Source organism: Peromyscus leucopus, chromosome 4 (assembly GCF_004664715.2).
Source record: "Peromyscus leucopus breed LL Stock chromosome 4, UCI_PerLeu_2.1, whole genome shotgun sequence".
Taxonomy (NCBI): Eukaryota; Metazoa; Chordata; class Mammalia; order Rodentia; family Cricetidae; genus Peromyscus; species Peromyscus leucopus.
The window spans coordinates 122,645,382-122,668,290 of NC_051066.1; the positions used below are offsets into that span (position 1 = coordinate 122,645,382).

General features: G+C 38.7%; 1 protein-coding gene across 2 annotated transcripts in view; it reads right to left on the bottom strand.

The window, feature by feature from the left end:
• Ralgapa2 (Ral GTPase activating protein catalytic subunit alpha 2) overlaps positions 1–22,909 on the bottom strand; it is a 273,441-nt gene that overhangs the window by 141,002 nt on the left and 109,530 nt on the right. For both annotated transcript variants that reach the window (XM_037205268.1, XM_028881854.2), the window contains 3 exons: positions 9,523–9,716; positions 8,631–8,729; positions 8,251–8,406 (listed from right to left, as the gene is read on the bottom strand). In XM_037205268.1, the coding sequence (XP_037061163.1) occupies positions 8,251–8,406; positions 8,631–8,729; positions 9,523–9,716 (449 nt within the window). The remainder of the gene's footprint in view (positions 1–8,250; positions 8,407–8,630; positions 8,730–9,522; positions 9,717–22,909) is intronic.

The window sequence follows — 22,909 nt, forward strand, 5'->3', positions numbered from 1 at the left end:
GCAGATTAACAAAAATAATTATTGGTTATATAGCTATAAAATACAAGAAAGGAAAAACCTTTCTATTTAATTGTTTTGCTGCAGTCACCCATCTGAAGTCTCCATGGCCACTGATAGCTGAATGAAGTCTAATAAAATTTATTTTCCTTGATAAAGTTTGACACCTCTATAGCTGGTACTTTTCCATGAAACTTGAGAAATACTCGGAAAGTTCTGGACACTGCCTGGTGGTACCCATTTGTCATTCTGAATTGGGTACGACACATACAGGGAGAGGAACACGTACCACCTAGCTTTATAACTATCATTTTTTCATCAATCCATGTTAAAACTTAAAAGTTCGTGGTGGCGCACGCCTTTAATCCCAGCACTTGGGAGGCAGAGGCAGGCGGATCTTTGTGAGTTCGAGGCCAGCCTGGGCTACCAAGTGAGCTCCAGGAAAAAGGCACAAAGCTACACAGAGAAACCCTGTCTCGAAAAAACCAAAAAAAAAATAAATAAATAAATAAATAAAACTTAAAAGTTTTGTATCTTCATGAAGTAAACCCTTGTGTTGGGTAAAATATTAATTTGAATCAAGTGAATTTAAATGAATGCAATCATATTTTTTTAAAGGTTAAATGTTTTGAGTGTCAAATTGCTTTTGAAAATACATAGTAACAAAAACCATCAAACAACAAAGACCTTTAGACTTTTCATTTCAATAACTGAGTAAATTTATGATTTGTACTCCAACAGGGTTAGAAAATATGTTTCCAGCCAGGCAGTGGTGGCTCATGCCTTTAATTCCAGCACTCAGGAAGCAGAGGCAGGTGGATCTTTGTGAGTTTGAGGCCAGTCTGGTCTACAGAGTGAGTTCCAGGACAGCCAGGGCTAAAAAGACAAACCCTATCTCAAAAACCAAAGGGGGTGGGGGTGGGGGGAGAAGGGAATGTGTTTTCTTAGGTAGAGAAAATGTCCTGAAAATATTTCCCATATATTTCTAATTTCTAAAGGAAAGGATTCTTTGAGGATGCACATGTGCCTGGTGCTATGGCATCCAAGGTTAGGGAAGGTTGAGGCATGAGTGGTCCAAATTTTGCCACTGAACCATACTCCCGGTCCTTACAGTTGATCTATAAAGGCACTCCATCCTATTGTGCCAGCCTTCCTTCTTTTTCTCAACTCATCGTGACTTTCTAAACTGACCTTGGCTTCGAGAAGCAACAGAACATTACCAGGACACTCTACCTTGTCAGAATACTTTCTGTTCAATACAGTATTTTACCTGCCCCCGGTATTTCACATATACAAAACATATCTAAACAAAACACATAAAACATATATAAACATATATGCACACATAACCTATTTGTGTCTCAGTCATCACTAACCCTCATTAACTTGCTCCTGGGTTATTTTAATTCCCTTTATGTTTTTGCTGTCATCATCCACACATGATTATAATTCACCCCACATAATCTCTGTGGTGTAAGTTCCATAAAGTGTTGTTGTTGTTTTGTTTTGTTTTGTTTTTGGTCATGCTGAGTTTTGTGCTCCAAAACCATCAAAAGTTCTCCATTATCTGTGGGATGAAAACTACTGAGCGAGTAGAAGATTGAGCAGTGAGCTGTGAAGCAAGGTACAGGGTAATACCTGTATTATCTATCTATAGCTGATTCTTCTGATGCTCCAGGCAGTCTGGGGGCCTTTACAGTGCTGCCCTGCCTGCTTAGTCATGTTCACAGGTTAGTTTCATCCACGAATACTTGGCACTGAGTCAAACTGCTCTCATCATTGGTCCTTGAACATTGCCTTAAGATGTTCTAACATCCTGCATCTTAGTCTGTAAATCAGTCCAACTTCCTTATGAGTCATTTGCAAACTAATTTAGTTACAAGGACATTTGATATCCAATTATCATTTATTTGGTTCTTTGTCCAAGTTAATGAATATTACAGATAATCACTTATGTATAACATACCTTCAAAACCCAATACTTTATCAATGATGAGAAAAATAGTCAATGCAAAAATGTTCTTGAAATTTGTGACAGATTTAGGAAATAATGGTATGACCCTAACAATAAATATTTAAAAGTAAACCAGAAAACTCAAGGATGCTCAAGTGTAAGAGTCTAAGGTCCTTTAGTGTAACTGATCCCTGAGCACTTGTGGTCAGGTGGGGCCCTATGACCAGTGAGTGGCAAAGCTGAATCTTGTTCTCAGGTTTCATTGTTCTCACAGGCTTGTCATCTATAAAGACTACGTATTAAAGCCATTTTGAAGTTATATCCTGAAGCATAAAGATACAATAGCTATTGTTGCAACAAGAATAGATTCAGATTAGTCCTTATTCCCTCACAGTACAAAAGTATGGCTTTAAAAATTCTTTTTAAATGAAGCTTCTATAAAGGGAGCCTTCCATAGCTCTTGTACTGATCAAGATTATACACTAGTTATCACATAAACGTCAAATGCCAAAGTGGCCACTCTATCATGCCAGCACTGAATTAAAATTCTGTGAGTTAAATTTTTTGTAAAAATAACTTGCTATACAAAATGAGCACTTCAGAGATATATTAAAATTATTTCCCTTGATATGAGACAAACAAGACCAATAAGCCTCTGCCTTCCCCCAATTTGGCATGATAATTCTTTTTTGATAACTGAATACTCCTTTCAGTTTAGCTTTAACTAAGCTGAGGAACTTATACATATCTAGCATACAAGGTTCCAGTTATAAGGCTAAATTTCTAGCAAAGAGCAATTCTTTGTTTGAGAAAAGGTGATGCAATTATTACATATCACTGCATGATGCAGGCTGTCTGGGGTTATTAGAAGAGTTAGGTATGGCCAATTTACAAGTATCACCCCTGCACCTTGCTTTCATAGCTCACTGGTGTGTCTTATGCTCACTGAGGAGCCCCTGGGGATCTTTTTACAAACGACTGTTTATTATTATATTATTCCATCATATACCTCATGAGAGGAGGTTGGAACATCCGTTAAGAAAAATCATAAACTTATTTTCATTTCTATGATAGAATAATCCTCTATATATAGTGCCTAAAATGTTATATATATATATAATGGTATAGTTAAAAAGTACTAAAAGAAGAAGTTAAAATGTTCTTAAAACAAGTGACATATTGGCTACAAAATAAGTGACTAAAGTTAGAAGAGAAAACAAACAAACACACCTAAGTTGGGTAAGTTAGTGCTACAGGTGTATTTAGGAGCTAAACTGAGCTGTTGTTGATCCTGCATTTCCAGGGCTCAGCAGTACCATGGAGCAGTCACTGCTTATGCCAGGATCTTACTTGCAGACAACAGAATTCACTTTTCAGGAGGTTGGAGGAGAAGAACTGATAGGACTGTCAGCTGGCTTACAGAATTTCCAGAAGTGCCAAAGAACCAAGTATGAATCTCAACAGTCAAGGAAAGGGGGGCAAGCAGACACACCCAGCTACACCCTGAAAAGGATGGCACTGGCAGAGATCCAGCTGCCTGCAGTGATGCTAGTGACAGGGCAGAGCCTCCACAGACAGGAGAGCTCCTTCAAGATGTCATCCCATTACTCCCCACGTCTTTCAGGTGCTACGCCAATCCAGTTACAGGAGTCTGGCCCATGCAGAGTTCAGTTTTTCATCATCCTTCACTGAGTTAGGTGAGAAGCAAGTATAAAGAGTGAGCCAATGACCACAGGCCCTCAAGGAGTAGATATTTCTCTACTTGTAAAATTTCATAGTGCACGTTTTTCAGTCAAAACATTATATTAAAAAGTAATATGACAGACGGATAACAAATGCAACACTTTCAATTATTGGAAAAATGAAATATATGAGGTTCTTGGCACTACTGTCTTCATTGTCCCTGGTGTTCATTTGCATAAGGGCTCATGCTTACCAAGAGAAGTAATTCCCTATAATTATGCTCTTCTTACACGTATGGAACCAGGTCATGATGAGATCAAAGAACTTGGCTAAGAAATGAAGGCCAAGACTAAAACTCAGTTCCACTGAAGGCTCTTTACTGCTACACTTCCTCACATTATATTCTACAATTTCATAACATTATGTTGATATGGTTAAAATTTGAATGTCAATGGTTATTCTAGAGCAGAACTATATAGCCTTCTTTACCTGAGGAAAGCTTTATGCTTTTTTCTCTTGCTGCCTTAGAAAATACGATAATATAACCTTATAGACAACAATGACAAAGGTCCACATTTCCCGAAATTTCTATATGCAAATTTGCAACAATGACTTTGTATTACTGTAAGCTTTGCATTTAAAAGAAAACTTAACTTTGATGTATAACAGACAAATTAAATTACATTAAGACGGTAAATCTGTAAGTCATTGTTAAAAAATAGTTGACTTATTTTAAGAAAAGAAAACTTTCCAGTCTTTGATATATGTTCTTACAAACATGAAAATAAAATTCCTTTCCTCAACTGTCCTTTTCCATTTCACACGTATTGATCTTTCCATATGTTTTAAATAATCATGAAATTAATAGGAAATGTTTTTAATAAATCCAAATCATAGCTCCTTTCAAGTCCAAGTATTTTGGGGAAGACTGAGGTGAAAAAGCTGCTTAAACATTAAGACAAACTAAGAACAACCAAGACCAGCTTTAGAAGAGAAACCAAAGCATGAGAGAGGGCTATGAAGACAACGACTTGGGAAGGTAGCTACAGGTCAGGGGGACTCTAATGAGTACCAAGTGGAGAGGACTACAGCCAGGCAAAAGAAAACCAGGGAGGAATAAGGTCACGGAGTGTTTGAGCAACATGTTAGCTGTCAATCAATGGAAAAGACATGCCCAATGGGTAAATCAAGCCTTTCCTTGAATTCTAACAACCTTTTGAATATGTGGCATTTGGAAAAATTCTCAAGATGTTTTGAACCTTCATAACTCATAAATTAGGATGTGATATTTATCCAAGTGAACTGTGGAGAAGTGAACAGTGGCACACCACACTGTCCTGGTACAGTCTGCCATTGTGGATCTAGGAGAAACAAGCATCCTCCAACTCTACCTCCACCTCCACCCCCAAGACACCAGGCACAATGCAGCTGAGCAGAAGAGGCCAAAAGGAAGATCCTTCAAAGCTGAGTAATCCTGCAAGTCACACAGAGTTCATTATTTGTCACTATTGTGAAGGTGCTTATGTTCCTAATTATTTTTGAACTGGCAACAAGATTAATACTGTTTTAAAAAATCCAGGGCCAGGCATGGTGGTACATGCCTTTAATCCCAGCATCTGGGAGGTAGGCAATTTTCTATGAGTTTGAGACCAGCATGATCTACATAGTAAATTCCAGGAAAGCCAAGGCTACATAGTGAGACCTTGTCTTAAAAATAAATAGGGGGGAAAAAAAACGCTATCACAGAGAAGAAAAAACAAAACAAGTCAAAACAAAACAAAACCGGAAAAAACAACAAACTACCATTTCGTAAATTTTTCTCAATCATGCAGACAAACTAAAACCCACACTACATTTATACTGGGAGAGAAAGGCTATCTGATAAGGTCATTGTGCCCAATATTAAATAAGTTAGTAAGAAAGCCAGCACTATTACAATTGTTCTTTTAGAAGTACGACATTTGGCATTCTGGGTGTTTGGCTTACATAACAAATTTGGTATTATATTAGGCAAAGCCATGCTTTTACATGATTGTACACAAGAAGAGAGGGCAATTTATGAGATAGATATTTTTGAATAAGTTTTACACTTGAATGTCTCATTACATCAAGCATCATTATATTTGAAAAGATATTTAATTCTTAGTGCTTGTTTATCTCTGCATCTTATTGAGCACTATGGACATAATCCCGACACTCTCAGATTCAGGAGAGCATTTTGTAAAACACCACCTTGTACACACTATCACTCACAGGGTTCTGGCTCTTCTGGCAGTTTTAAACCTCATGGCTAGGTTGAGCAGACAAGGGTGACACCCAGAGGCCAAAGGAGAAAACACATCTTGTGTTTTATTTGTAAAACAAAATTAGTAAAGGTTAAACTAAAATACACATATACAGTTGCTATTACTTATTTTTAAAACAAATAATAGATTTTAGACTTTTCCTTCTTCATAAGCAAATCCTTAACATAGAAATGTATTTCTTTGCGACTCTCATACAATGGAAAAAGCCTTGACATGGTACCAGCCACAGGTGCTTGGCTTAACAATTAAAAAATTTAACTGTATTCTCTGTGGCAAATGTTTTCTTTTCTTTTTTATAATGAATATAGCATGTGTTTCAAGAAGTGCATATAAGTTCTAAAACAACCACCATGATCTATTTAGACATGTGGGCCAAAAGCTAAACTAATTACCCAGAGACTTTTCTTACTGAAATGAGAAAGGTTTCTTTCATTAGAAGAACTCTGTAAGTTTCTTCTGGAGAAGAAATGAAGTCCACTTAGAGTAATTCTGTTTGGCAGACAGTCAGGGCTTCTGAAATATATACTAATAATTATTAAGGTTAAAGGAAAAGAGTTAATTCTATTAAAGCCACATAAGAATCCAGGCTCCTACTGGCCTACACAATAGGTTGATTATAGAATAGAGATGTATGATATCCCCATTCTGTTCTAAAGTCTGCTATGATGGTATTGCTGCTGGCATTGGGCTGTCTTTTAAGATTTACACTGTTTTATAACAAATCTACAAAAGATCATTGTCTTCATTTAACTGAAAATATGATGTATGTTAAAATGTGAAGATAATTTTAAGTATATAATTTCAACATTTTTTCTGAATGTAAAATATTTTTTAAATGGCTCATAAAAAATACTCATACTACTTAGAGTTCTTAAATATTATAATCCTTACTTCATATTTTATTGTTTCATTTTTATATCAGCACACCTTCAAACAGAAAGATGATTTTAAACTCACACTTTTTTATGGGACTTTCTAAAAAACTTTCTAAGAACTACTGCTTTGTACTGCCTCCAGATTTGTTTTTATTATATCAAGAAATCCTACAGTTGATAAATTATTTCCAAATAATGTTTTTTTTCCATGAAAAATGTTATCAAAACAGGACTTTGACATAAAGTCAGCCTTCCTACACTGAGGGAGCTCACTACAATCTTCGAAGTTGACTGTCTTTGCTGTTTACACCCCTCAATCTGTAGGAGGTGCTTCCCCATCTTCAGGGGCAGCTGGAAATAGTCAGGCAGAGGATGCAAGTGACTGTACTTAATGTCCCTAGTTAAACATCTATTGAAAAAAAATAATAAATGAAGCCACGGGTCCAAGCTCAGCTGCTATTATCAATGTCTTCTAATGCTGGTCAGAAGGACCATGACAAGAACAACTCATTGGGACAGCATGCTGATGGATCAGAACAAAGCTCAGTGAATATAGCTCGAAGTCTGTACCAGGGAACCAGAGAATACAGTGACGACTTCCCAAGCACTGGAAAGACTCAAGCACATTCAAAAGAAAAATGAATAAGTAAATGTCAAGGTTGCCACTAAATCTGGTGACCTGAGTTTAATCCCCAGGACCCACAGAGCAGAAGGAGAACTGACTGCTGCAAGTTGCCCTCTGACCTCCATACTTGAGCTGTGCCACTCATGTGCCCACACTCCCATACCCCTACACACAAAAGAAATAAGTAGATATAAAAAGAACAGTTTTCAAAAGTCCACATGCCTATCTGCATCCTTCTTCCTATCCCTCACAAGTGCTAGGGGACTTCCCAAGGGAGGCAGACCAGGTACTGGCCACATCCTATCATCCTAAATCCAGGATCTACAAAGAGGGGATTGTAGCTTTGTGAAGGCCTTGGGTCTTTTTGTTCCTACCAAACAAAAACTTCTATTTCTTTGGAAGAAATAAAAGTAACCCCACATCAAAAAATGCCAAAATCCTTAATTCATAGGAGACTGTGCCTCAAAACAAAAACCCAACTACTAAAACATATATCTCCAAATACTTTTAAATTGGCCAGAACCACAGAGGAAAAATAGCTGAGATGGCAGTTTGAAGTGTATAACAAAGGCAGAAGAGTGGATCATATGGGTCACAGCATAAAATTCAGATTTAGTTGATGCATGCAGAGTCAGTGAGGGGAAGAAGTAACAATATGATAAACCCTGATCAAACCGTAATTGTGACAAGTAGGAGCCACTGAGGATTTAAGCATTTCTGGTATATTTCCTCAAGCCCTGATACATATAAAGTATGTATGGCAAGCTGTTTCTCGTCATGGTACACCATGATAAAGGAGTCACAGGATACCTGGTCCTCGCTGGTTAATCCCAGGTGCATCACAAGGTAGAAATGCACCAGGAAATCTGAGTTTGGCAGAACATCCTGGCGTCTGGTCATCATGGCGCAGATCAGTTTGTAGGCTTGCAGTTTGCCTTCCTTATATTCATTTGGCAGAGTTGTAGCCTGCCAAGGAGATGATGTTTCTAGATTAAATCAAGTCCAGATGCAGAGCATTTCAACATTTCATTTACTTCTCAGTTTTCCTGAAGAGTTGTTTGGAGATGTGGGATGTGCTGGCTGTAGTAAGACCCAGCCTGTCTTCAAAACATGCAGTCTTGGGCAATTACAGTTTTTAAACTCAATTTCAGAAGGGAAGAGGAAATTGCAATAAAAGAATAAACACTTGCCTTGAATAGCCATGATGCAAACATTCTGAGTGGTGGGATCAAGAGTGGAGGAGATGGAGACGACTGGTTATCCAGGCTTATTGCTAGATTATCTCGTATCTAATTCAAAAGAGAATTTTAGGCAAGAGAACATTCTTCTTATTACAACTACATAGAAATATTGTCTTGTATTGCCAAGAAACCGCTTCCATTTTTTACACATGAAATGAGAAATCTATAGTATTTACAGGTTTTTCTTTTATTATAAGATTTCTTCTCCTGTTGGATTGTGTCTGGCTTATTGCATGTAGTTGTAGCTTTAAACACAAAAGAATGGTATTGCTTTTCCTAACATGTGAATACCTAGGGAGGTCCTGAATGCCAAATGGTAAGAAATGATTTCATAAATTAAGCTATATGAATGTAAGTCATGTTTTGGAAAAGTATTTAATGATGGAAAATATATATTTAGTATCAAAATAAAAGACAGGATGAAAACGGTATACTCTAAAAGTTTATTTAGTAAAATGTCTTTATCCATGGAAATAGATATATTTAGATATTAATATTAGTTATTCTATAAAATGTGGATATAAATACCTTCATGCTTTTCTATATTCTCCCAACTTTGCACAACCAAAATAGTATCACTTTGATAAAATGAATAATGAAACCACATAATATCCTATTCTTAATATCTTCTATTAATATACTTTGGTACTAAATGAAATAACTCTTAGGCATTTAATAAAGTATTAAAACTACAGATATTAGGACTTACTCTTAGGCAATCAAATGTATTTCATCGAAATGCATACATAGTCTGCATTTCAGAAGATGGACAAAAGTTTGTATGTTATATGACGTATGTTCATTTTTCTGGATTAGTATAAAAGGTAACAGAAGAACACACCTTGGCCAGTTTGTACCACAGTTCATAGAGATAGCCAAAAACTCTAGCATGGATCTTCGGTGACTGGATATTATTCACATCCCCAAGGATTCCCAAGACTCTTCGCCATAACACAGCAGCGGAGTCTGGGTGCCAACCAGTGAGGTTCCCTCCAGCAATTATACTACAATCATCTGCAAGGCACTCTCTGCTGTCTGTGGAGAAAGTAAGGAAGTAATTGTGTCATCATGAGCTTCATTTCATCATCATAGTTTTTTAGCCTTATTGCAAATTACCTGTGCTTAAACTTTATGGATTCTCAGTAAAGTAATTAAGATTGAAAAATGGTTGAGAATTTGATAGACTAGAAAAAGACAATCAGTCAAGAAAGGTCAAACATTTGATTCTTCACACTGAAAGCCCAACAAGAAATGATGTATATCTGCAGTGATCCTGTGAAGGATTTTATGAAGCAAGCAAGACGATGAGGGAAGATTTCAAGTGTTGATTTTGATTGTTTATTGAGGATAGAATTTGCATACAAGAAAGTTTCACCCCCTTCAGGTCTAAGAAATGCCGAGTCATGTAACAGTCACCATTCATGCCCCCAAACCATGTGGGGCTCAGTTCCACCAGTCTAAAGAGCACCCCTTTCACAGTTAGCCCCATTCCTTTGTGCTCTGTCCCCACAGGTCTGCCTCTTCCAGTACCTCTTATAAACTGAATTCTAGTAATCAGCCTTTCTGCCCAGCTTCTTTTACTTAACAAACACACTGGAGATTGATCCATAAGAGTATGTACACTGGGAGTCTGCTCCTTCTGATTCTTGATTAACATTCCATTTTGAGATATGCCATAGATCACCTCTTCATATGGTGAAAGACATTTAGATTGGCTCCTATTTTGGGTAACTAGGAATAAAACTGCCAGAAGCATTCACATGCAGGTGTTTGGATAGACACAGATCGACATTTCTCTTTGGTAAAAAACTGGAGTGAGATCCTGGGTTGTAACATAAGTGCATGTTCAATACATGACCAAGTGAAGAAAAGAGACTGAGACCATTTTCTGAAGTAGCATTTCCATGAATCAGTCCAGTTAACATCACCCTGAGTGGAGTATAAAAGTGCCACTTGTCCATATCCTTACTAGGACTTGGTTATGAGGGTTTCAAGCTTTGTGTCTAGTCTACCAGGTAAAGGGTGGTATCTTGCTGACATTTTCATTTGCACTTCTTTAATGAGTTAAATATATTAAGCATGCAGTGGCATGTGACTCATGCCTGGACAGAGTGAGTAAGTGGGTTGTGCTGTAGTGTGGGCAAAGGCCCTGGGACAGAGGGATAGTGCTAGCAGCCCAAAGCACAAGCACATCTTTCAACACACAGGTAATTACGAGGTGTAAAGTTTCACACTCTGAAACAAATGTCTAATGAATTCAATGATGTACAGGCATCACTGAAGATACAGAAATGTGTTCTTTGGGAGCCTGTTGCTTTGGGGTGGCTAATGACTAAAGAAGACCAAACTGACCAATTCTCATGCTTCCTAAAATCTGGATGTGAAGGGTGTGGGTCTGTACATGCACCATGATAACAAACAACCAGGAAAGTCTCAGGGTGACCAGCTTACAGGAGTCAGTTTACTCCTACCACATGGGTCCTGGGATTCTAACTCAGGTCTTTAGGCTTGGTAGCAAGGGCCTTTTCCTGTTTAGTGCTGTTCCTTGCTAGACCCTTAAACTGTTTTGATGATTTTTATTTATTTATATATTTGTATGCATGATAATCAAACTCCCATATTTACCCACTGAACTATCTTGCCAGCCCACTGATTTCTCTTTCTTTTTTCTAGAGAATAAAGAAAAATAACCAGAAATACATTTAAGGCACTGAAGAGTGTTGCCTGATAGCAAGACTATTTCTCCTATACTCTCTATAGAGGAATCGCTAGCGACAAAAACATCACATGATATTCTAACTTCTCAGTCTTTGGACAGGGAGTACTTCATCTGCATATCCTTTTCTTACAGTTCTGCCCTTTAGTGTCCTATGGAAAGGGGTATTCTCTAAACCTTTAGCAGCCTAGAGTTTTCATTCTGGTTTGTAAACACCCACTCTGGAGACCGCCCAAAGCTCACTCTCTGTATCAAAACCTCAGCCCCCCACTGTGCTCCAGCCCACTCCAGCCCACTGCATCCTCAGCGGTCTCCATGGTGCTTAAATGGAGCATTTCATTTTCAGTCCCCAGCGGATTTGATGTGTGCAATTGGGCCTCCTTCCTGATATGCTTCATTATCTGAGCCCCAGGTATGGCATGCACCTGATTTCCCTCTTTTACCAGTTCTCTGTCTTGTGGGCCTTCAGACACTCAAGGGCCCACAAGATGCTTCTCTTTTCTCTCCCAGCATCCTTTCTTCAGTCTCAGAATAATGCACCAGATTAAGACACCATTCACATATTCCCATCTTTAAATACCTAATTTGTCTCTATTTCTTCAATTCTACATTCATTTCTCCAATACATCTGCTTACAAGAGATCCAACTTTTGACCTCACAAATCCTAGGCCAGCACTGTACCCAATGAATGACACCTCCATCCTGTGGAGCTTTCCTGGCAAGCATCCACATGCTCGGGGCTCAGTGGAAACTTAGTCTATGTAGGCATGTCTCAGAGTTCCATCATGTTCTCAACACTAGTACTTTGAATTGTAGATTAAGGCTTTACAAATTACTTATTTTACATTTACAAATCACTTATTATGCACAATTATGTGCATGCACATGGGGATATGATGCCAAGGTTCACATGTGGAGGTGAGAAGACAACTTGCAGGAGTCAGTTCTCCCTATGATATGAGTCCTGGATATTGAACAAGAAGTCAGTTTCACCTGCTGAACCATCCGAAAGTCCCAGATTTTGGTTTTTGGTGGTTAGTTTGTTTTGTTGAGACAACATCTTACTGTACAGTCCAGATGGACCTTGGGTTTGCTCTGTACCTCAAGCTAGCCTGGACTCTCTAGACTCCTCATTCCTAGGATTACAGGGACACACTACCACACCTGGCTTACGCTGTTTTCTCACTTTTCCTAGAACTAAAACTCCAGGAACAATTTTCCAAAAAGCTCTCTCTTGCTAAGAAAATATGTAAACCCTTATCTAATCTAATCCCTTTGTTTTCTAAACAGCATCTCTTAGTCATCACTGGTGATCACACCCCAGAAACACTGTCATCTACTTTATCTTCTAGAACAAAGTCAGCAGCTTGTGGGCAGTGATAATTTTTTCTTTCTTTCTTTCTTTCTTTCTTTCTTTCTTTCTTTCTTTCTTCTTCTTCTTTTCTTTTCTTCTTCTTCTTCTTTTTTCTTCTTTTTTCTTCTTTTCTTTTTTTCTTCTCTCTCTCTCTCTCTCTCTCTCTCTCTCTCTCTCTTCTCTCTCTCTCTCTCTCTCCCTCTTTCCATCTCACTTGCTTTTTACCCTAGGTTGTCCCACTTGTAATTCAGGCAAGTCTTGAACTACCAATACTCCTATCTCCGTTGTACCCACTTCCGAAACCCCCAGAGACCACTAAGGAGCCGGTTTCCGATGCAAGCACATAAGGGTCCCTTTATTCAGGTTTAACCTGGGCCACCGCACGGCAGATGGAAGGAAATGTGGCGGTGGCCACGAGCCCAGGTATAGAGGGTTTTTATAGGGAAAAACCACAAGCTGGGAATTGGCAATTTGGGATTGGGTAGAAGGCAAGGTGATTCATTGAAACTATTGGTCTAGACTTTGCGCAAAACCACATTTGAAACCATTGGGTTAGACTTTTGGCAGGGAACCACAATCCACTGAACTGCTCAGCAAGATTATCTAGATATCTCCAAGGGCCATAAACCACAGACAGGATCTTGTTAAGCTTTCCTTTCCTGTATAAACAGCAGACAGGATGTCTGTAGGAGTATCTGGATCCTGTTGAGCTTTCCTTTAAACAGAAGGATACTGCTCTGTATCCATTTGAATTATCATGGCATATTCCTGAGGTCCTTCCTAGAACTGAGTACAGCAGGTGATCTGAGATGGTGGTCCTTTCCCTAAAATAGAGCCTATAAAGTTAAGTCTAGGCCTTTACACCTCAACCTACCAAGTGCTGGGATCAAGGGCATGAGAGTCACTGTGCCCAATTACGAGTTCTCAAGTGTATGTATTGGCTTCCTATGTTCAGCCCGATCACTGCCACCTCCTTCTGTAGGTACCTAACATGGCTATCCTTCTAACTCTCAGAGCACCTGCAAGGATTTCAGCCGGTGTGCTTCTCAGCTGTCAGGGCTCCTCCTGAAAAGAGTGAATGCCGTTCCATCTAATGCGTCCCATCCTGTTTGCTATCTCTAAAAATTAGTTGTTACTATCTTGCCCCTGCCAACTAAGTCCTATGGAGTTATGACTCATTTAATAGTCCTTTCAATGTGGCTTAAGAAGAACTTGAGGGAACAAGTGGGGCTATCTATATTTTTCACTACCATAGTTAACTAGGTATAAAAGTCCAATTAGGATTTTTAAAAACCTTTTTCATTCATTTCTTTACCTTGGTTTTTGCTTTAAGATTCTCACTGTGTAAAGCCGGCTATCCTGAAACTTACTGTGTAGACCAGGCTGGCCTCAAATTCACACAGCTCCATCTGCCTCGGCCTCCTGAGTGCTGAGATTAAAGGCATGGGCAACCACACTGTAGTGGTATTGTGTTCCCCAAAATATTGTACACCCTAATAAACTTTTCTGGGGTCAGAGACAGAACAGCCACAATATTAAACAGAGGATAGGCAGTGGTAACACACGCCTTTAATCCTAGCATTCCAGAGGTAGAAATCCTCTGGATCTCTGTGAGTTCAAGGCCACATTGGAAACAGCCAGGCATGGTGACTCACGCCTTTAATCCCAAGAAGTGAGCCTTTAATCCCAGGGAGTGATGGCAAAAAGGTATATAAGGCGTGAAGACGAGGAACTAGAAGCATTTGGCTGGTTAAGCTTTCAGGCTTTTAAGCAGCAGTTCAGCTGAGATTCATTCTGGATGAGGACTCAGAGGCATTCATTCTGAGGAAACAGGATCAGCTGAGGAACTGGCAAGGTGAGGTAGCTGTGGCTTGTTCTACTTCTCTGATCTTCCAGCATTCACCCCAATAACTGGCCTCAGGTTTAATTTTTATTAATAAGTACCTTTAAGATTCATGCTACACCACACCCAGTTTTATCTTATCTGTAAAGACTACTCATTTCATTTTCTTACTTTAAAATTTTGAAGATTTATTCATCTTATTCATAAGAGTGTTTTGCCTGCCTGCATGCCAGGCCTGTGCATGCCTGATGCTCCTGGAGGTCAGAAGGCACTGGAACCCCTGGGACTGGAGTCACAGATTGTTGTGAGCCACCATGTGGGTGCTGGGAATGAAACCAGGGTCCTCTACAAGAATCACATGTGTTCTTCTTAACTTTGAAGAATCTCTCCAGCCCCTAATTTTTTGTTTAGTTTTGTTTGTTTTGGTTTTTTTTTTTTTTTTTTTTTTTTTTTTTTTTTTTTTTTTTTTTTTTTTTTTTTTTCGAGACAGGGTTTCTCTGTGTAGTTTTGGTGCCTGTCCTGGATCTCACTCTGTAGACAAGGCTGGCCTCGAACTCACAGAGATCTGCCTCCCACATGCTGAGATTATAGGCGTGCACCACCACCACCACCACCACCCAGCTTTTTTTTTAAACATTTTTTTAAAGATTTATTTATTTATTATATAGTGTTCTGCCTGTATGTATGCCTGCATGCCAGAAGAGTTGTTTAGTTTTAATACATTTTATTTTTAACAATTTACTCATGCTATTATTTAAATTTATGAAAAAAATTGCAAATAAGGTAGACATAATCTCCAAATACTCTAGTTTTCCCATTACCAGCTTCTTACATTAGGATATTTATTACAATTAACAAGCCAGTACTAAAACAGTATTAAAGTTCAAGTTTCATTTACAATAAAAAAAAAAAAGGTTTTGTTTTTGTTTTTTGGGGTGTGTGTGTGTGTGTGTGTGTGTGTGTGTGTGTGTGTGTGTGTGTTTAGGCACACACATGCCTGGCAAGTGCAGGAATTCAGAGTACAACTCTGGAGTATTGGTCCTTGCCTTCTGCTTTGTATGAGGCAGGGTCTCTTCTTCACTGCTGTATGTGCCAGACTAGCCAGCCTATGAGCTAGTGGCATCCTCTTGTCTCCTCTAGGAGCACAGGGATTATAGGGACATCCCACCACCCCAGGCTTCCATGTGGGTTCTGGGGAAATCAAGTCAGGCCCTCATACTTGAACAGCAAGCACTACCCACTGAGCCACCTCTGCATCCTGTCGAGTTCCTTGTTGCAACTACAATGGTAATTGGGAATGACACTTGTTCTCTCTCTAAAGTCTTCACTAGATTGTAATCATTTTTAGGCTTTTACATTTTGACAGCCTTCAGAGTTCCAAGAAGTCTGCTCAGACGCTTCATTGACTGTTCCTCAGTGGGGAGGTGTCTGGTGTTTCTCTCAAGGTAAGTATTTGTAATAGTTGGCTTTTAAAGGTCAACTTGATACAATCTAGAATCACTTGGGAAGAGTCTCAACCAGGGCCTGACTAGACTGGTTTGGCCTGTGGGCATATCTGTGGGGGTTGTCTTAATTATGGTAACTGGGGGGTGGAAGACCCACTCATTGTGGGTGGCACCATTTCTGAGGTTTGGGTCCTGTACTGTATAAGGAGAAAGCGACCTGAGCTTGGGCATTTGTGCATTACTATTTTGCTCTCTGCTCTTGACTGCGGGTGTAGTGTGACAGTTTCAAGTTCCTGCTGCCTGGACTTCCCCACTAGGAGTGACTGGATCTTGGAACTAGGAACTAAAATACACTGTTTCCCCCAAGTTGCTTTTGTCCGGATCTTTTAATCACAGTAACAGGGAGCAAAAGTGAGACATTGTTCTTTATGGTGAGGGGCACTCCCAGACTTCTCTTTTGATGTGTATTTTTCTGTTGTTTTTATTCCCTTTGCTAATGTTCTGTTTAGGACTTTTGCTTACATGCTTTTGACTGACATGGTCTCTAACTTTGCTTTTATCATACTGATTTTTGTCTGTGTTTGTTATCAAAGTAGCACAAGGTAGGTAGGAAGGCAGAAGAGAGCTTTCTTTCTTTTTCTATGGAACGGCTTGGAAAAGAAAGTGTCTCGATTTGCAATTATGTAAAGCTAGAGAGTATCCCATGCTTTTATAATTTATTCAAATTACATCTGCTATTACTGTAAATGATCATATTGTCCATGTACTTGTGTTTTCCCACATACTGTTTCTGTGATCAATCTTGGCCTGTTCATCTAGCTTTGTTAATGTTTATAATGAATGTTTTTGGTTGTTGCCTCTGCTATTTTATTATGTTCTGTTTCACTTTCTAGTCCACTCAGGTAACCTCTTATGTGTTACTAGCATTTTAGTATATCTTCTATGGTTTTATTCTTTCACTTTAATTTTGGAATAGGACACACATGTTCTATTTCACTTACTATACATGTACAGCAGGTTATATTTTATCCTTCATAAAAAAGATTCAGCTACATTCTAGAGATCATAATATGTACTGTTTGATTTGAAGCCTGGTTTTTATTCTCCTTTTTAAATTTTTGTCATTCTTATTTTTTTTTTTTCATCATAATCACAGAACATGTTAGGAAACAAATCAGGCACCTCTGTTGATACAAATTGTCCAACTTATTAATGTTCTGTGTGATTTCTAAGAGTATGTATCTTAGCTGTTAAATTCAAAGATAAACATGTCTGAACAAATACATATATACGTGTGTCCGTGTCCATTCAACTAAGCTACCTGTATCATGTTTTCTTTATTCTTATAGTATTTGTTTTTGCTTAACTCATCAATTAATTATTAAGTTATTATTAAGATTTCTTCCTATTAGTAGGGTTTTATCAGTTTTTTTTCTCTTTTTTTTTTGTTGTTGTTGTTTTGGCTTTTTTGGGTTTTTTTCCCCCTAAATTTTACATCATATATCTGGAGGCTGGGAAATTCATGTAACTGTAGAATTATTACAACTGCTGAGATGTTTGCTTTCAATTTTATCCAGCTGACTGCCAGAACTATACCAGTGGTCTTCTCTCCTCTAAAGAACTCGTTTATATTTATTGTGGTAGCTAACGTGCTTGACTTGTTTCTAAATCTTCATGCTTTCTGTTGAAGTCACCTTTGCGCTGCTTCTCTTTCTGAGTCCTTCTTTGGTGAGACTTTTACAGTTTTCCATCTCTGCCAGTATTTTCTCTCTGTTGTCACACATTTTCACTTCTTCTTCTTCTTCTTTTTTTTTTTTTTTTTTTTTTTTTTCGAGACAGGGTTTCTCTGTGTAGCTTTGCGCCTTTCCTGGAACTCACTTGGTAGCCCAGGCTGGCCTCGAACTCACAGAAATCCGCCTGGCTCTGCCTCCCAAGTGCTGGGATTAAAGGCGTGCGCCACCACCGCCCGGCTCTTCACTTCTTAATTACATAACTATTCCAAAATTATTTTAATGTCTACCCCATACAAACAAAGAGGAACTGATTTTGCAGTTCCTAAGGCTTCATCTAAGAAAATGAAGTACATCTCTGAATCTGAGGAACCTGAGAAGGCTAAGAAGGCCAGAAAGAAGTCAGAAGAATGAACCTGGAAACGAGAAAGCGGGTCCAAGATGACTCGAGTAGGTTTTTATGCTCTTGATGGAAAGCTCTCCAGACATTGGAACACAAGATTCAGTAAGGATGACAGGAAGTGTTGTGGGAAGGCTATCCACAGGAGCACTGCTGCTTCTTAAGGAAAATGAGTCTATTCCTTCCAGAGAAACACCAGATACTCCTTGGAGAAGATACATTAACATGTACAGACAGACATCTGAACCAGAATTCCCACAAGCCAGTCTGAAAAAAACTGAAGGCACGGAGACAAAGCCTAACCGTGCGCCCTTTTCATTTTCTGATGTTTATAAAGCCTCAGAAGAGACTCCTCCTGTAAAATCAAGCACAGTACCAAACAGCTGCCAGTCTGCAAAGACATGGAGAAGCTTTAATGAATGCTTATGAATCAACATAAGCCCTCAAGTGAACAAGGAGCATGATATGGCATTTATTTCTCTCAATAAGTTTGCCATATTGCTTCAAGCCCCTGATGGGGGGGTAGGAAAATTAGGTGCTTCGTAGCCTTGCTTTATTATACTACCCTAACTTTAAGACTGTAACCATACAAAGTGAGATTAGCCCCAGCATCCCAATGACACTGGAGCTTTGCTAAAGAGAAAACTCCGTGTACATGAAGGCTGGGTACACACTCACCACCTGCACTGCTGTGCCACCACCAACCAGCACCCTCAGGTTTGAAGGATCTACGTAAAAGTCCGTTCCAACACTGCTTTGCATTAGGAGCCATTCTTGCCTCAGAGAATAAAACCGTAGGCAACATCCCCCATTATCAAAATATGTTGAGCTCTTTAGAAGGTTTTCAAGGGATTGTGTTCATTTTTTCAGTATTACTGTGAAGATTTTAATGAGCTAAAGTGTTTTTGCCCAAAATTACCCGGCTGGTGGCACGAGTTCCAGAGCAGATGCTGACATTTTACATGTAGACGTGTCCTCAATGAAGGAACGCTTGATTAAAAAGGGGGATTTCAGAGATTTTAGAAAATTCCATGTTCACCTCCAAAATACCAAACATTTGCTTTGTTTTCATTAGTAGCCTAATGTCTTTTGTTTCACTATTTCTAAATGTTATAGAGGCCTTTAAAATTACTGAAGTATATAAAATTTTATCATCTTTCTCCAAATATATAATGATTATAATGGACAAATATGAAATTTAGGAATTTGAAAATATTGAACAAATTTTAACTGGCAGATAGGTACTTACGATCAAAGGGCCAGTTCACACAGCTGCCATTTTATTTAAGCTTGGCAGAGTTTGAGCAAAGATAGCCTTTCTCTTTGAAAACAAAAGATATCACCTCTCAGGCTCTTGGTAACTTCTTAACTGCAGAGGCAGAAAAGCTAGGTGATCCCCTCCAGAATCAGAAGATTGGGGTACAAGTTGGCATTCTGCTCCATGGCAGCCTGACGCTCCTCCCTTTCCTCATCTGCTTCCATTATTGCTCAATCCCAATTTAACTTCAGAAGGCACTTTACCCATGCCACTGTAGATCTTACTATTACTTTTCTTTACAGTATTTCATGATGTACAAGCATATCAGAGGCTGGTAAAATACCAAAAATGTGTATGATGACAGAACACTGATGAACTGTTTCTAGAAATCAACGTCAGTGTAGGGAAACAATGTTCAATTCACATCTACAAGTGTAATTAAAAGGATTTCCCGTAAGAGACATTGGGGTATAGGTCAGTGATAAATATATTAAATAAAAGAGATCTGAAATTACATTACATTTGATGATTTTAAGGTTAAAATTTAATTGATATTTTTAGCTAAATAATAATCTGAAGCTTAAAGCATATTTGTTCATTGATTTGGGCTGTTTACTAAGGGCACACCATCCTGGAGTCAGGAGGATTCTGTGCACACAAAAGACAATCTGCTTTCCCTATGGATTATGATGGATTATGATGGAGCTCATAATCCATCAGAGGAAGACACTGACCACTCCCACCCAAAGCAAGACATTGGCTGTTCCTTATCAAATCTTATTTAAACCTGATAGGAACCTGGAAAGGAATGAACATCAAAGTTGGGCTTTGCCTTTTGGGGTCCTAATTAGTCAAAGAATTTTTAAAGCATCTCTGATTTTAAAAGTTTTATTTTTACTTAGGTTGAACTGTTGGCACGCTCTTTTGGTTAGCTCTTTGCCTGTTTTCCTTTCTCATTTGAGAAACCCTCTCTAACCCCAAGATCATAGTTTTTTTTTCTTCCTGTCTTTCTTGTTTAGAAGACATTTTCTTCCAAGTGTTTTTAAAGTTTCCTTTTCAAATTTAAAATTTCTATACTTCTGGAACTGACTTCAAGCTTGGAGTGAGTTAAGGATTCTATCTCTTTTACCCCACCATGGATAAATACTTGTCACACAGGGATCCATTTAATAGTACATTCTTTCCCTGCTAGGGGTGGAAGACCCTCCATCACACACCATGATTCCATGCCTGTGAGGAATCAGTTCTGACTCTACATCCCTCACTTTTAGTCTACTTGTTTATATGAACTATACAGCACTTATCACATTATTTGTGATAATCAGGACACATCTTCTGTCTCATTTATAATTCTTAAGAAATCAGTACCTATGACTCCATCTTTTTTTGTCACATGTATGTGTGTGGTGTGTATGTGTATGTATGCTTGCTTACACATGTTGAAGCACATGTGCGAGTATGAGTACATGGGGGAGGGCGTGAAGTTGACATTGATGGTCTTTGTCAATCACTCTCCACTTTATTTACCGAGGGAAAAAAAAAATCACTCACTGAACCCAGAGCTCACCAATTCTAGCTAGTCTAGATAGCCAGCTTACCCTGGAGATCCCTCATGTTTCCTGAGTGCTGGGATTACAAGCGACTGCTATACCTGCTTGGTTTTCATGTGGGTTCTGGGTATCCAACTATGGTCTTCATGCTTACACAAGTGCTTTATGCAATGAGCCATCTCCCCAGCCCCATTCATCTTTTTACTTCTCACAGCATCTAAATAGGTATTTCTAGATCACAGGCGCTCTGCTGCATAAGGATAAGCTCAGCAACAATGCTGACTGTAGAAGCAGAGCCACAGATATACCCCACTCATGAGTTACTCCCTAAGCAGACTTGATGTGTGAATTAGTGTGCACCTGTATTCTTAATCTACGGCAGCTGAGACCTTGCATATTAGAGAGGGACTGCCCTTCCTAGTGTTTCTTAACTGTAAAAATAGCAAACTCCTTACCAGAGAGAGTAGGGCTTTTTTCATATGTGAATGAATCAACATAAGCTCATGCAAGTCCATCTACTCTTGCCTTTCCCACTCCAGGTCCAAGTCCCAGTCAACCAGACAGCCTCATGCTCTCGAGTCCACTGAGGTCACTTACAGCAGACTGTTCACCCTGCCTTGCCTTGTTTTTCCTGAGGAAAAGACAACAGGGATTGTTCCCCATGTTTTCTTTCTCTGCCTCTTGATTGAACCTGGAGATTCCTTCTGTGGCTCCTGTGTCCAGAGACAAGTAAAACAAACCTTTCTGCTAATTACCATCATTTTATTTACATGTATTAATATACTTGGTTAAACATGGCCCAAGTATATTTTAGAACATAATAAACTGAGCCATTGTTCTCAATAGCATGAAACAATTTAAGCAGCAAGCAATATGAAAGTAGCTGATTAGCTGGCCCCCAACTTCATTCTGAGCAACTGGTAATGGGCAGGATTATTCGGTGAGAAACCGCAGCACTTTCTGTCTGTTTCCTGCAGTGCTGCTGATCAGTCCCAGGGCCTCATACACGTGAGGCAGGTGCCACCACTGAGCCACATGCCCCATCAGATGGCTTGCTCTCTCTGCATCCTAAAAATCAGGTTTTTAACAAGTTTCATTTTTTCCATTTATGCAGAAATTGTTCTCTTAAGAACAGAGAGTTAAGTTCAGAACCGTGATAATCCTTAAGCCTCATCATATTACAGTTTGTCCTTTCCGCTGCTGACAGGATGAACTCTTGAACTGTGTGTACTGATTCTCCACGTTAGTATTTCAAAGAACAAAGTATCTGGAGGAGCTCATGGCAACATGGTGCATCATACAGAGTTACACAGCTCACCACACTAAGCAGTCAGATGCACACTCTGAAACAGGATCAAACTAAGCTTCCCCAAGGACAAACAAAAGAAGCACTCATCCAATTTTCTTTCCTTTCAATAAAAATAATTACATCTGGTTCATCTTTAAGAACATTCAAGTCAGATTCAGCACTAGATCTATAATACCATCATGGTGAGATCTCTTATATATTGGACCTAAACAAGCTGTTTATTTCATAAATGCATTAACAATTCTCCAGTAGTTCAAAGGGCTTTGCAACTGTTATTTTAGCCATAATTCAGTGGGGAGGGTACAGACAGTACAGCATTTGGAGGCCAATCCCACCTCAGGCACTTATTAGTATTTCCTAGTGGGATGGTATGATTTCTGTGAATATCACAAACAGAAATGAAGAGATTTAGCCTGCTTGCCATACAAAATTAGAATTCTTAAATCCTATATAAGTTCATAGTATTGACAGAATTTTATCAATACCATTTATGCTAATTGTACATTTTAATGTTATAATACAAAGGATTTCCAAAAATAACAAACACTTTAGTTAACTTAGGTTTTATATCACAATGAAAATTAAAGTTTGCTTGATTAAAAAATTATTTAAAATAAAACTT